The sequence below is a fragment of the Rhinolophus ferrumequinum genome, chromosome 6, assembly GCF_004115265.2.
Source record: "Rhinolophus ferrumequinum isolate MPI-CBG mRhiFer1 chromosome 6, mRhiFer1_v1.p, whole genome shotgun sequence".
In the NCBI taxonomy this organism is placed as follows: Eukaryota; Metazoa; Chordata; class Mammalia; order Chiroptera; family Rhinolophidae; genus Rhinolophus; species Rhinolophus ferrumequinum.
Window position 1 is genome coordinate 44,052,969 of NC_046289.1, and position 15,375 is coordinate 44,068,343.

Genomic DNA, 15,375 nt, shown 5'->3' on the forward strand with positions numbered 1-15,375 from the left:
CAAGCTCCTTTAGAAAATTTCCCCTCGGGGCAAGAGGCTCATGGCTCTGTGCCCTGCCCCCACTCTATACTCAAAGGCAAGTTTTTATCTTCATTTTGCGAACAGGAAAACAAAACTGGTGGAAGGGTGGAGACAGAAAGCTGAACTACCTTAAAGGACCTGGCTTGGGTTACAAACATGTCATCGCCAGGCATATCCATTTGTCTCCCTGAGCCCCAATTTCACGCCTCTCGCAAAGCTGCCCCGTGGCAGACTGCTGCAATCCTCCCAGTAGATGCTCCAAACAATTACATAATTGTTTCTCCACCTCAACTATAAGCTCCATGAGGGCAGGAACTGGTCTCTGACTGATTTACCACCATATCCTCAGAAATTAGCAAGACATCAGATAAGTGTTCAGAACTTTACTCAAAGAAGGAAATCAACAAATAATCAACAAGTATTAATATAAATGTACTAAGTGCCTGGCACTGTACTTAGTACTAAGTGCATGATGAGTCAAAGTAATAGCCTGGATCCTTGACTTCAAGAGGCTTATTCTAATCCATTATTTCAGCCATTGACTGCATGTGACACAATAGTAGCCAATAAGATACCAGGAGGCTTCTGGGAAAGGTTTTCTTCCTAGATGAAGAGATCCCCCCCACCTCCAAGGAGAAGCAGCCTTGGCCGCGCCTGGATGCAACTGTGTAAAAAGTGTAATGACTGGAGCAGCTGTGACCATCACTGGACCATGAGGGATCAAGTTTGAAGACAAAAAGCCTCAGGCTAAAGATGGCAGAGCAGAAAGATGAAGGCTCCCAAGTCCTTGCTGCGGCCTCAGACCTCCCTGCCCTAAACTTCGCAGAGGTAGATAATGAGCCCCCACACTGCTGAAGCTGTTAGTTGGATTTCAGGGTACTCATAGACAAAAGCATCCTGGTACAGTGAGTCTGAACCCTGATACAGCGTATCGGCTGGATCAGAGAGGCAAGGGGCCACCTGGCTTACTGCAGTACCCAGGCAGGAGGGACCGAGGGCCTCCAGTATGGAGGAGAGGCTGGCAATGGTGAAAGAGCTGGAACTTTAGACACAGAAGCAGATTCCAGCCTTACCCACAAGATGGCCTGGTCATCTCCATGAAGCCCGGGGCCCAGTTCCCACAATGACTATTCGATGAACCAGAACATAAATAATTAATACTCCCTGCCATACGCATCCACACACATGCCTCCTTATGTGTGTGTGGGGGGGGGGCGGGGGGTAAGAAGAACGGGTGGGGTAGGGAGAATGCATCTTGTTCTATTTATAAGACATGGCACAGCCACAAAGGATGACAACCAGAGCACCACGGGATCGGCTGAAGTTCTCCAAGCAAGTGCCAAGTTTGGTTTGAATTTACATTTCACTTTTCTCAGCCTGTAACCAGTCCTGTCACTCCAGCAGCTCTCCTTGGAGCTCATCAGACAGGGCCTCCTCACCCAAGGTAACAGTTTGGTTAGAGAGCATAACGGACTCAAATCCCACTCTAGACGTCCAATAAATCATTTGGGGCAAGAGAAGGGTGAGGCTCGCAGGACTGCAGAACTAATCCTGAGAGCATTAAGTAGGAGTGAAACAGTGCAGTCTTTCCGCGTTCCCTACAGAATTCCATTGGCAGGGGGGTTATTTGGGGCCACATGCTCCACAGAGGCTCTGGCACATTCCACGCATTTACCACAATCAAAGAGAAAGAAACAGCATGCTTGCTGTTATTTTTAATTCCTTCCTCAACGCCTTCCAAAATTCTTCAGCAGAAGGATTATCCCCCAACTCCCACCAGCTCTCAGCCGGTAGTATCTTTGAGACCTCAGTTGAATTGGAGCAGAAGAGGTCAGCTCACAGAAGTCTCCTGGCCATTAGACATCATCTAAGTTGTACTGAGCCTAGTGGCATCTCCTGGGTTTCAAAGTGACATGGCCCGATGAGGATGCAGACATTCCAGAGCCAGGTGAATGCCATACCACGCCTTTCCCGGCACTCTCAAAACCCCCAGACACACCCGACCTCCACCTCCCACCTCTGATCCCCTTCCCTTCAGAGTAGCCAGCAGCAAAGCCAAACATCCCCTAACTCCTACTCCAGTTAAGCAAGTTCTAGTGCTAATGTTACCACGTTAAATTATCTCCAAGGTCTCATCCAGTTTTAAAATATTATGTTGCCAACTTGCTGAATGACCTTAGGCAATTCATTGCACTTACAACAGCAGTAAACAATTCTGACACTCCCTTATACTTTATCAGTGGCATATAAACTGGCGGATCTAACCCTCCCGGTTACCTTGGTCAGGTAGCGTTGATCCCTGGCATACAGGCAGGGTACCTTGGGGTGACGAGACACCCACATTAGTCTGGCCGTCATTAATAACAGCTCTGCCCCTTTTCACTTTTACACTTGCCCTGGTTTGTTCAATAAATGATACAGTCCCACCCTAGACTGTAGAAGGGGTAGAGCTTTGGAGGCAAATCCGGCTCTGTCTTTCATCATGAGACCTAAGGCACCTTTTTATGAGGATGAGAATAATAGCCCTTTCTTGGGAAACCTGGAGGCAGACAACCAGCGCCAGGAACCAGAGACCTGAATTTGGGTTCCTGTTTTGCCAATGATCCCGCAAAGCCTTGGTGTCTTCTTCTCTCAACGGGGATGATTCCTCCTTCCCAGCATACCGCCGATGGCTGAGGAAGATCGGGCAGTGGATCCATGGCCTGCCATAGTGTGTGGCATACAGTTGGCACTCAGCTCACGCCGCACGTACCGGGATCGTTCCAGGTGAGAGGGTGCAGGTGATATGCCACAGGGCAGCACAGCTGACCCAAATCCTTGCTTGGACGAGGGGGAGAACATCATCTCACCGAAGCTCTGGTACCAGGCCCCACAGCATACGGTGCCTGAGTTCATACCTCCACTGAATTTCGGGCATCATTTTGATATTCTGTGCAAACGTCTGGGTGTACACTTGGAAGCCTTAACTCCTTCTCTGCCGGAAAGGGTGTTTAGCAATACTACAGAGTCGTGCTTCAAAAAGGGATAGTAGGTGACATAGCAGAATACTTTACAGTCTGCAAAGTGCTTTGAACGCAGAGCTCATCTATGTAAATAACTTCAACAATCCTACCGAAGGAGGTGTTATTTTTCCCATTTTACTGGTGAGGAAAGGGAGGCTCAAAGAAGTTAGGGAACTTGCAGTCACCAAAGCAGTAAATGAGGGAGCAGGGATTTGAACTCAAGTCTCCTGAATACAAACCCAGAGCTCTCCACTGCAGTGGAGACTCCCCTTCAGCAGCATGTCTCTATCAGTATTTTCAAAAACGGTCTGAGAACTATAATCGGTCCGTGGACACAAACCTTTATCTTCTAACATCCTTCAACTAACAACAACCAAAAAAAGCTGACTTTAACCAGATAAATTATACCCAATCTCTCCACGGTCAACATCATTTCTGTTTACTCTCAGTGATAAAATAAATCAACACCACCAACTTCAATTATTTTGCTCTCTTATTAAGGAATACAATTTGTTTTTCACACACTTAGCAGCCTTTTACGAGCCTGCGTAGAGAATGTAGGTCTTCTTGCTGGTTGCAGTGTGGTCTGGAACTGGGAAGCCTGGCCTACGTGTTCATCAATGAAGAAATGAAAAACACTGGCCGGAGACATTCCACACAGAGGCGCTGTGCCAGGCACAGGGAAGACCCAGAAAGAGGCCAAAACCTGATCGAGAGCCCTTTGCCTGGGGACACCAGGCGTGCATGGAGCCCAGCAACATTCCGCTTAATTTCCCAAGGAATCCATGTCAAGAGGCTGGCATGACTCACTGACTAATTACCTGAGCTCTGGGGTTCCCAGAGTTGTCCTGGCTGTACAACTCGTCTTCTCTCCTGATGGCGAACAAACACTATTTTCACCCTGGTCCAGACACAGCCGAAAGCTGTCCACATGGTGGTGTATGGGATTATGACTCTGACCTGGATAACTCAGGCAGAAAACCTGCTGTTACTGGCCATGCGGGGCGGGGGAAGAAAATGAAACACGAACAGAATGGTGGCTTCAGCCACACCACTCCCTACTTTAAAATCTCCTGGGCGCTTACAGAGCAGGCGGGGTCCAAACGCCAAGCTTGGCTGACCAAAATGTCCTTTGCAACATCCTTCTCCAACTCTTCTCTGGCTACTCCCTCGTCCGCGTTCTGGCCACCCCGAACTGTCCTGCCTGCCTCACACCAGGCCCTTCACTCTCTGTCTGGACAGTGCTCCACGCGGCCTTCACCCCGCTCCCACACTCCTACCCATCCTTTGAGGTCCTGCTCGAGGATCAGCTCCTCTGTGAAGCCTTCTGACTCCCCCAGAAAGCTGCTCGTCCTCTGGGCTCCCACACAAGACTGTGTTCAACCATCAGTAGCGTCTTTCCTATGAGTCCACCATGACTGTGGTCATTGCGTCCCTTTTTGCCTCTGCACAGTCCAGAGGCAGAACTTCCATCTCTGCATCTCTATACCGCGTTAGGCCCAGCATAAAGTCAGTGCCCAATAAATGTATCCAACAGACAAACGCACTGTCAGTTGGCCAGCTCTCCGCTCCACTTCAGACTAGTGGCTGCGATATGTATCACCTTCTCCGTCATCTGCATGGGATTCACTGTGATCTGGCTTCAAGGTGAAGGGCAGCAATTTCTGAGGAAGTCCCCACAATCCTGTCCGTATAATGGAGTCACCCTGAAAGGATGGTGCTAAAAAGAAGGTTGATTCTCTCCACCACTGGTGGGTCCCCGAGCAAGAGTACAGATGAAGGCCCACAGAGCATGTCACACTTCAAAAACAGAAGGTTAACAAACTGTGAAATAGAATGTGTTCTATCCTCCTACCTTGAAAGCTACCTTAATACAACATGGAAGGCCAGGTTTGGAATACAGAATTCTCTGACCCCCTGGTTACACTTAGGGAGAACTGGCCCCAAATCCCTGCCCACCCCCAATGCCAAGCCACACTTACAAGGGCTTCAGGCATCCCCATGCAGACACCACAAACCCGAGTTCCATCTGATTCCTCCATCTCCCTGTACCCCGTGTCAGCCCTCGGGACCATGGGTATGCACGCTGTCCATGGCCAATGCAGTCTTCCTTCATGCAGATGCCTGGGCAAGAGGCCCACACAGGACTTGGAAGCAGGCTTAAGACCTCTGGGGCAGGGAACTGCAGGGGCCGGACCCGAAGGGTGGTCTGGAAAGAGGAGGTGCAGGCTCTAGATGGGCCACCCCTCGGCCCTATAGCTCTGCCCCATGACAAGGAGCACATCCAGAGGAGCGCCAAAGCATGATCCTCTCAGCCCGGGTCCTCTCTTGTACAGAACAAAGGGCAATCAAGGGGACCCCTGCCCATGTCTAGGTTATTCTGAAGCCATGAGTTTATGGCACTGACCATTCTCACTTGCCAGCCAAGCCAACTGGTAAGGTGGTACTTCAGGGAAAGCCAGAACTGCCTTCCAACTGGGCCTCAAGAAACACCAGCAACAATAAACATCATACACTTCCACACACTTCCGGGCAGGCTATCGGTGACAAGCGCGTGAGTCACAGCATTTCTTCTTCAGGATCTTACCATCCCCCTCCCCAGGAGCACTGATTCATCAAAGTTTGTTTTCAATACTATTATTTTTAGTCAGCCGAACAATTTTTAAAATGACAATAGAGAAGGGGAGAGGGAAGGGCAGAACCACCTAAGAATATGAATTGTTTCTCTTTCAATAGCCTGTCAAGCCCTGAATCAACAAATGGCACAGTGCATAGTCACATGCTCTTAGGATACATGTGTCGATGGCAGATTGTTACTACATAACCCAAGGTTCTCCAAATGATGAGCTCTGAAAGTAAGGGAGGGGGAGTCCTCTACCAGAATTGACTGACACTCAGTCAAATTTCCCCCTTGAAAGGGAGAATGAGTATTTACTGAGCACCTACTATGTGCTGTGAGCTACAAATATCAGCCAATTGTTTGATCTCTCTCATCTCATTTGAATTGATTTATATGAAGTCGGTGGTCCTGTCCCTATTTTATAGATGAGGAAACTGAGGCTCCATAAATGGAAGCAAACGTACCGAAGGCTGCCACATAGCTGGTAAATGGCAAGCTCCAACCCAGGTCTGTCAGACTCCAAAGCCCTCAGTTCTTTCTTCATTACTGCACTCTTCCTGTCCACCCAGCCCCGCCACCCCTGCTCCCCAGGTGATAGTTTAAGAATCTGTTTGAGTAGAGATAAATGGCAACATACAAAATTTAAAGGGTAGCAAAACAAACTAACTCACCCTGCCTTCACATGCAGAGAAATAGACTCAACTCTCTGTCTGAATTCAATGAGAGTTAAGAGAAAGTTTACAATGGGGGAGATTTGAAGCAAAAGAAAAAACCCAATTTCCATCATCAGTGTCTGCTTTCAGCCACTTTTAACTACTCAAAAAGTCCTTTCTAGATCCATTACTCCACATTTGGGCTTAGCCCAGAGGTGATTTTTTAAGGAAAAAATGCCTTTTGGCATTTTTGAGCTGTGACAGCGTAAAAACAGACCTTTAAAAAACACACACCCAGAAAGCATTACTATTTTCAAAAGTCCAGTCGAAGACAAAAAAAAAATGGTGACACCTCAGAGCTACAACTTGGCTTGGCAGTTTATGATGTAACACTTAGCAGCAAAAGCCACCAGATTTGTCACTCTGTAGGTTTCAAAGGCAAACCCTTACACAGTATTTCTTAAACAATACTCGGCCTCAACCCCCAGCAAAGCATTCAAGAGAAAAACTTGCCAGATGTAAGCGGGGAAAGCCATGTGATACAGAAGAAGTACTATTTCAGGAGAAACTCACTTTTCATTTCCTAGCTGGGGTTTAAACTTGTAACCTCCATGCTGCCTAATAAAAGGCACATGCTTACGCAATCAAGTACAGCCTTTCTTTATATAGATGCTTGAAAATAAATAAAGGAAGCTTTCTCGGTAAACTCTGACATATGAGCAAACATTTTCCACAGGTATCCTCTATAATGCCTACCTCTTACATTTAACCATTTTTAGGCATTTGTGGTCATTAGTTTAAGTAAACTTCCTGCTCTGAGAATAGCCAAAAACAGCAACAAAAGAAGAAAAATTGCTCACTGCATCTCAAGACACACAGCCTCCACATCTTTATCCCAGTGTGCAGTTATTTTTATATTCCTTTGTAGTTAAATTTCACTGGTTTTGACTCACAAGGTAAGGAAGAGGTCGGGGTGGGGGTGGGGGTGGGGGAGGGGGTGGGGGGGTGGGAATAACCGAAATTAAAGACTGAATGATAGTTTTATTACTTTCATTTATATAAATGAATTGGCACCAGATTGATCGGGTCTTAGGACATTAACAATTAAGAAAGATCTGTGATTCATTGATCACTGGATTTGTGCAAATGACAGCTTCTGAAATGCTTGCATGCAAATTACTTTAGAGTTAGAAAGGCCCTCCAATACAGCTTCTCTAAGCCTGTTTTCCAGCTGAGAACACCTGTGGCCCAGAGATATTAAGTGACTTGCCCCAGGTCACACAGCTAATCAGAAACACAGCTAAGTCCAGAACCTACCTAGGTCTGCTGACTCTTGCCTCCAAAATGACCCCTAAAACCTTGTTTATAACTAATATTTCTTTGACAGCATTTACGGGGAGAAAAGATCTGCTAAATAAACTTCAGCTGAGTCCAGAATTAGCCAAACCTCTTAATTAATAGGCTTGTACTGTGTTTTCATTTTAAACTGAGTCTCTCTGTCAAAACATTCTGCAGCCGTGTGCCACTGTGGCAGGCTGCTGTTTACAGCAGGGGCCTCAGATAAGCAACAGCAGATAGTGTGACTTGTGCTACAGATTTGTTATTTCTAAAACTGTTAATTAAGTCTAAACAAAGAATAATGTTACACACACACACACACACACACACACACACACACACACTTACCCTTGCTTGTCAGGAGTCAATAAACTGCAGAGCTTGGGGGATTTGGGTCTTTGGCATCAAGAAAACAGTATTTACAAATTAACTATAGTGAACACATACACCATTATGTTAACTTCACAAAACCCGTGTGGGCAGCCAGTGGACTAGATGCTATAGAAGGGTAGGGACAGGAGCTATTTTGTCCCTGCTACCTAGCACAGGGTTTGGTCCCTGGTGGGTACACTGAAGGAAAGCATAAAAATGAAGTGGACAAGTTCTCTTGGTAGCTTTGTTCTAATATTGGGAATGGAGAAAAGTTTGAAACCAAACTTCTGGAGGGTAGGGTTAATAGGGCAGCTTCCAACTGTTTCCAGGAACCATTGTGCTTGAAGACGGGGAGATTGAAGGTTCGGCCTGGGAACTTGTCCTGGTCAACAGATGATTCCCAGCTCTCTTTGGGGAGGAGCGAGTCCCACCCAGCAGTGCACCAGCCACTGGTGTCAGCAGAAGGCTAGTAAGTAACCCGAGCCCCCAGCCCCACGCATGGGCAGCAGGCTGCCTGCAGAGCGGCCTTCCTGGACAGTCCCCTTCCCAGATAGCCAATACCACCAGATGTGGATTTGGGGAAGGGAGCCGGTGGATTTCATGTATCAAAGGAGATAAGGACAAAAGCTAATTAGGACTATTCATGAGCCTAGTTGATTGAGAACGCTGCATGCCACCTTAGAGGGAACATAACTGCACTTACAGGAGGCTGGGGGGCGGGGAGAAGGATAAAGACGGTGGGAGAACAAGGCAACGGGAAGAAAGTCTGATTTCCATTGTTAACGCAAGCACTGCTTGACTCTATTTATCTCATAAAGGAACACCTGCAGAATAATGGCTGTACTGTGTGTGCATCAAATGGCATTAAAATCTCCTAATAAATTAATGAGTGAGAATTAATGGTCGCTCAGTCCAATAAATGGCGTTAATTTTATTTCCATTATAGTAATACCGCAATTACAAGTTTACATTATTAAACCAATATTTAGTTTTCAAAACCTCATTTTAATTGGATTCCCGACGTGAGAAGCTTGAGCCAAATCTCTCAATTTCATCCACTTCTTACATTTCTCTTCAGAACTACATGACTACTGTATTCATTGACTTTTTCCTATTAGAATTGTCATTTAAAACTTTATGTCCTGGCAAAGACTTCAAAAAAATATATTATTAAACGCTCCCATGTCCATACAGTTTGAAACGTAGGCTTAAAGGATGTGCTTTCAGTAAGTGTTAAGAAGAGAAAGACTAGGTCACACTCAAACTCTGAGAGGCTAAGCATCCAGACATCTCCAAGTCGTCAACTTTTTATCGACACTGTTATAGTGTGAGCTAATATATCTAAGGTCTTTCCCATCGAGGAAACCTGAATTTCAGGTTTGCAAATACTAAGCTACTTTTTACTTCAAAGAGAGATCGCTGGACAGAGGAGTAAAATCCTGCACAGAGGTCACTAGCCCTTTGGTGCAACCTATAAGGGAACAATGCACAGCAGTGCTCAGTTTAGTAAAAGGCAGAAGATAAAGATGTCATTGCCTCATTCTTGTAGGCAACTGTCACCATGCACCCAAAAGCTCGCATGATCATACTGCAGTCCAGAAACTTCCTTTGGATAACAACTCCTGTCTGGTTTGTGGTTTTCCACCGCACATTGACCCCTTCCTCCTCTCCCACAGAATTAATGGTCTGTCCCCCCGTCCCTGGACACTTTGTACACTCCTCGGCTGCAGCTTAGGCCCTGAATCTGTATCTTTGGACAGGTCTGTCTCCCAATCTAGACAAGGAGCTCCTTAGGAACAGGCGCCCTACCTTGCTCATCATAATAGGTATTTAATAAATGATTAATTTATATTAATGAATAATTTAGTAATGAATGAATGACACATATCGAGAGCTAAATATAACACATCTGTCAAACTCTCTGGTTTACAAAACACTTTTACAGGCCTCCTCTCATCCTGATTTTTTTTACAGGTGCAGACCTGAAGATTCTGAGACATTCAGTGAACTCTTAAATCCATCCAGATATTAAAAGGGCAAGATCCAGGACCTGAATTCTGTCCTTTTTGCCTGGAGAAAACCAATGGTTGTCATTATTTTGTTTTCTAACACAGTGACTTCTACAGTATTTAAAAGACTCATCATAGGCCGCTCCTCTCCCCCAACCCCCCAAAAAAATACCACTCCATAGTAGAGTTCCTATTTCTTTTGATGGCTGGGAGTAAGAAAGAAATAGCAGTTGGACACTCAAATAATGCCCTACTAATGTTTCCCTTACTGAAGTGTAAGCTCTTCACAGGCAGGGTCCATTTCAAATTTGTGTCTGCACCCTCACCCCTTGTCTGGAACACTGACTCAGAACTGCCATAGCCAATAAATAATGAATCAACAAACTCCAACTCTGTAACATTTAATTAGGAACTATGAGCAAGGGGCTGTCTGCAACACACATTGGCTCAAACATTCAACTCCTGGGTGCAACAGCAAGATTCAAGGTTACAAATGTCAAGGGAACGTTAAGAGGCCCCTGGGTTCAGCCATGGCTCCGAGCCAACCCCACAGTCAGCTACCGGTTGTCCTTATGGGCCCCTCCTCTTCCCAGGCCCTGTGTGCAACTCTCCTGGTCAAGGTTAACAGCCTTGGCAATAGGTCTGTCCCCAGAAGGCTGAGAAAGGAGTGTTAAAGATGAGGATCTTTTTCGTTTCTCCCTAGGGTGAGAGTAGCCTGGCAAAGTCCAGGCAGGTAACAGGAGGAGGCTGTGCTAAAAGAAGAGAAGCACAGAGAGGGAGGAGATGGCGTGTATAAGAAAATTCCCCCATTTCCTCTGGACTGGGTGCTTCGACACAAGAAAGCCAAAATTCCCTTCCAAACAAACCAGGCCATAAGCTGGGTCCAGTTCCCAACGACTGGGCCAAGGCATGGATCCCATTGGTGGAAGCACAAGTTTATCAAGAGTCCATCAGAACAGTCATTTCTAAGTGTGCCTGGCTTCTTATTGCTGACATAACATGCACACACCTTCCCTGTCCCTCGGTGGCAAGTGCTAAGACTCCATTCTTATAAATCAGCCAGGAAGATACCTGCAGCTTTATTCAGGTACTTAGGCAGGTGAGGAGTGAGATACTGTTATACAACTTGTCTAAGTCCTGGCCATCCTGCCAGACCTCAGCGTATCCTGACAGCCCCTGTGTCAGTGTATCTAAATCAAGCTCTCACCACTTCCTTGGCATGGGTCTCTTTTACATTCTTGGTATCAGTAAGCCTGTATCACTCCAGTTCTCCTGATCACTGAGACAGGTTAGAGCTGGTGTAATAGAGAAGCAAGCATGGTCTGGAAGGCCCTAATATACAGTTATAATTGCCAAATGTTACTGTTGCCGCTTATGATTACATAGTAGCCAAAACACGCCTGTCAAAATCTCCTTAGACTGAGGGGTCCTTAACCCCCAAGGTCCAGACCTGCAGAGTACGTTTAAGTACCCAGTGCCCCCACCCGCCATACACAGTAGGATAACTCATAAAAGGCAGTGTGGAGAGAGCAGACAATTTGACAAGCAACACAACAGTCTACAGAGCTTAGCAGACAGAACGATATCACCAGCATGAGGCCAGCTAGCCATCTCCCCAAGACGTGGCCTTTAGTTGTCTGCCCACGACCAAAACAGTAGCAGCTGTTGCCAAGGGAGACAAGGTGACCCAGAGGCGTGGGCACAAAATCCGGGGATGGAAATCCATTTTGTCTGGATCCACCCAAGCAACTGGGTTTCCCTAACTGAGAAAAGACAAAAAAAAAAAAAAAAAAAGTCTGCCTTACCAGTCCTTGCCAGGCAGGTAGTAGAAGCCCCCAGTCCTAACAGGTCATGAGAAAGCCAGGGGGCAAGTTAGCTTGAACACTCAGAAATATTCAAAGCATTCATATGCCTCAAGCTGCAGACAACTGTAAAAGAAGGAAAAGCAGGCCATAGCTAGGTTCCCCCAGAGGGCAAACTTTTACCAAGGCAGGGGAAAAAGCAAGCCCTCTCCTCCAGGCTGTCACCAGCACACAGACTGAACATTGGCAAACTTACCAACATAAATCCACACTGCCCTCCACCTCTCCATCCACCCCTGGTCTCCTTAATAGTGCTTCAGCATTCAGCATTCAGCAAAGAACTATTCAGAACCTTCAAAGGAAATAGCAGCATGGGGTAGGAAAAGGAGCACATTGGGTCAGAATCCCATGTCTACAATAGCAAGCATTTTCACCTCTTCTCCAAAGTTTTCTCGACTTTACAAATGAGATAAACCTTAAGCCTAATTGCCTTATCTCTTTTCCAGGAGTTTCTTTCTTTCTTGATTTCATAACACCATGTGAAAGTGCTCTGTAAACTGTAAAACACTTTACACAGCTGCTTGTTTTATAATTGATACCTTTTTTTTCCCCTTCTGTTTCAAGGCACAAGGCACTTGTCCTTACTGCTCCTGGACAGGTAAGAGGGCAGGTCTCACAAACCCCTCCCCAGGCAGAAGTAGGACATTCATCACTCATTCACCCTACTCACCCACCCACCCACCCACCCCCGACTAAAGGAGTAAAGAAGAATGAAGAACCAGAGCTGGGACCAGAACCCAGGGCTCAGTGACCATCACATCACACCACCTCCTCTGAAGTCAGTTCTGGCTTCGGATCACACGCCCAGAGCGCACTTCCCAGACAGTACACCGCCTTCCCTCCCCCTTTATTGACTGGATCCACCCAGTTAAAAAAAAATTATTATTTTTTAAGTCAGCTCTCCCACCATATGTGGCATTTATTTCCAGAGAAGGCCTGCCCTGGGTTCCCAGGGACAGATGTTGCTTTGTGCCTGCCTGACACGGCTGGCAGCCCTTGTACAGCTGCCCCAAGCAGGTGGCCAAGGATGGGGACCACTGCTGGCCCACGAGTAAGGATGACAATCTCTGTGGGACTCAGGTCCTAGGAACACTCTACTCATGCCTCTGCAGCCTGGGACCCCAAGGACACACACACACACACACTCCTTTGGTGCAGAGTCAGACTTTAGAGGGGGCTGAGAGGAAGAGACAAGAGGCCAAGGTGTCCCCTCATACCCCAATTTCCATCCAGGCACAGCTAAACTAAGAGAAGGCCCTGGGGAGTGAAGTCACTGACCCCTTCTATCAGCCATCTGTGAGCTCCCTCCTAACCCCGCTAGCTAGCGTGTGGTGGCGGATAAAGGAGGTCCAGGCAGATGGCAAAGCGCTTTAGGAAGGAGGGCTCTGCAGGAATGCAAGGGCCGCTTCGAGGCCCACTTTGGGGTGAGTTTTGTTATCTCCTCAGCTCCAAGCACTCTCTGTTCTGCATCAACCCGCAGTCTCAGACTGAAAGGAGGGCAAAAAGCAGTCTCAGGAGGCAGGGGAGAAGACCCTACTCTCTGCCACTTGTCTCTCATTTGAAAGTCAGCATTGCACTGCAACCAAAGTGAATGTGTGCAGAGGGGGCGGGAGACTGGCACAACCAAGTCTAAAAATACTCGATAAAAATGCTAATCCCGAAGGCAAAGAGAGAACGAAGAAGGAATCTGTCAATCACGAAGCTCCCGCTCCTCACCCACAGCCCCAGCTGTACCGACTGCATTCCTGTTGACGAGGAAAGACGTGGGGGGACAGGACTGAAGAAAAGAAAGGGAGAGACACCACCACCTCCACGAGCGCGGGCCGCGGGGGCGGGAGGCGGCGGCGGAGGAGGGGCTCTGGCCCGCGGAGCTGAACAAAGCGGGCCTCAACTTTGAGCCCGCAGCTCCCCGGTGTGGGGGCGGACAATTCCAGCAGTACCCCTCTTTCCCTGAGGTGAAAAGCGAAATGTGAGGTCTGGCGTGAGAATGCCGCGTGGAAACCCCAGGCTCTTAATCTGCGAATGCAGAGAAGGTTTTGTTCAGGGTCTCCTTTCTGTCCGCACTCCCACCTCCCCTTACACAACACACACATACACACACACACACACGCACACACACACACACACACACCCCTCCCGCTCCAACCCCACCCGGCCGTCCCCGCCGCGCCAGGGGTCTGGGCCAGCGCGCCCCCGGGGTCGCTCGGGCCCCCACCTGGGAATAGTGATGCACTTGGTGTTGACGTTCTGCGTGGTGATGGCCTTCTCCAGTTCATCCAGCTGCCCCGTCTTCTTGAGCTTCTTGACCAAACTCTTGACCGCCTTCTCGCACCACTTCTCCTCCTGCCCGTTCTGCTCGCCCTTCTTCCAGCCCAGCAGGCGCTTCACGATCGGGGGGGTGAAGGGCAGGATGGACGACATGGCTGGGGAGGACGCGCGGGCGGCGAGGGGCGCCCCCGGCGGGGCTGGGCGCGGCGGGACGCCGGGGGCGCAGAAGGGAGCTGGGCCGGGGCTGCCCAAACTTCGCGTCAACTCTCGGCGAACTTGCCGGCGCTCCGGGCCGGGCCTCGGCACTGCAGCCTGCGGGGCTCCCACGGCGTTGAGAAGGACGGTGGGGGAAGCGGGCGGGAGGACGACTGCGGCGCCGGGTCGGCCAGGCCCCGAACGCGGGGCGGAGGCTGCAGCCGCGAGCCTCGGAGTGGCAGAAGAAAGTTTGGGTTTCCGCACGGGGTGGCTGTTTGGGTGCCGCCTCCAGGAAGGAAAGTCCAACCCCCACCCAAACTTTGCTCGCCTCGATCGCTTTGATGCGCAGATGCCTCCGACTCAGCAGCCTCGCCTCCCAGCTACCCTCCTCCTTCCCCGCTCGCTCGCTCGCTCGCTGGGCCGGCCCGGGCGGTGCGCCGCGCTCCCGCTCCCGCTCCCGCCCGCTCCCAGTCTGTGTTTCATGCAAATCCGCGTGCAGCCTCCTTTCCAAGCGCTGTCACCGCCCCCTTGCCGCCGGGGCTCCCCGCCTTCTCCCCCGCTCCCTCCCCCGCTCCCCGCCACCTCCTCCCCCGGGCGCCCTGCCCGCCCCCAGCCTCCGGGAGGGCGCCCGATCTCCCCCGCCCGGCCTGGAGCACGCCCACGTGGGCGATCCCGGACAGCGGCGGCCCTGGCTGGAGCGCGCAGGACCCCGCGCGGCCCCGACCTGAGTCCGGCCGGCGCCTGGAGGAAGTCGTGGGAAAGGAGCCGCGAGAGGGGCCCCCGGCGCGGAACCCACACTCAGGAAGCTCAGTTGAAGTTGCGGGCCCGAGAGGGTTAGATTCGCAGAGAATGAGCGCCGTACAGCCAAAGGCTGGCGGTGCACCCCTGGGAGGGCCCTGGTCCGAGAGAGGGCGCACCGAAAGCCGAGTCCCAGGAAGTCGGGGCGCACACTTGCACGCGCGAGCGCTGGTCCGGGTCAGGGCCCTTGGCCGGCGCTGGCGACCCGAGAGCTGTTTTCATTCTTTCAATTTTGAG

General features: G+C 49.4%; 1 protein-coding gene across 2 annotated transcripts in view; it reads right to left on the reverse strand.

The window, feature by feature from the left end:
• The window catches only part of SMAD3 (SMAD family member 3), a 115,660-nt gene extending 100,897 nt beyond the window's left edge, over positions 1-14,763 (reverse strand). Inside the window, exon 1 of one of the 2 annotated variants that reach the window (XM_033107593.1) lies at positions 14,093-14,763. In XM_033107593.1, the coding sequence (XP_032963484.1) occupies positions 14,093-14,298 (206 nt within the window). In that variant the 5' untranslated portion in view covers positions 14,299-14,763. Of the gene's footprint in view, positions 1-11,820; positions 11,842-14,092 lie in introns of those variants that run through there. The other variant, XM_033107595.1, reaches the window with a different exon arrangement.
• Positions 14,764-15,375: the final 612 nt, after the last annotated feature.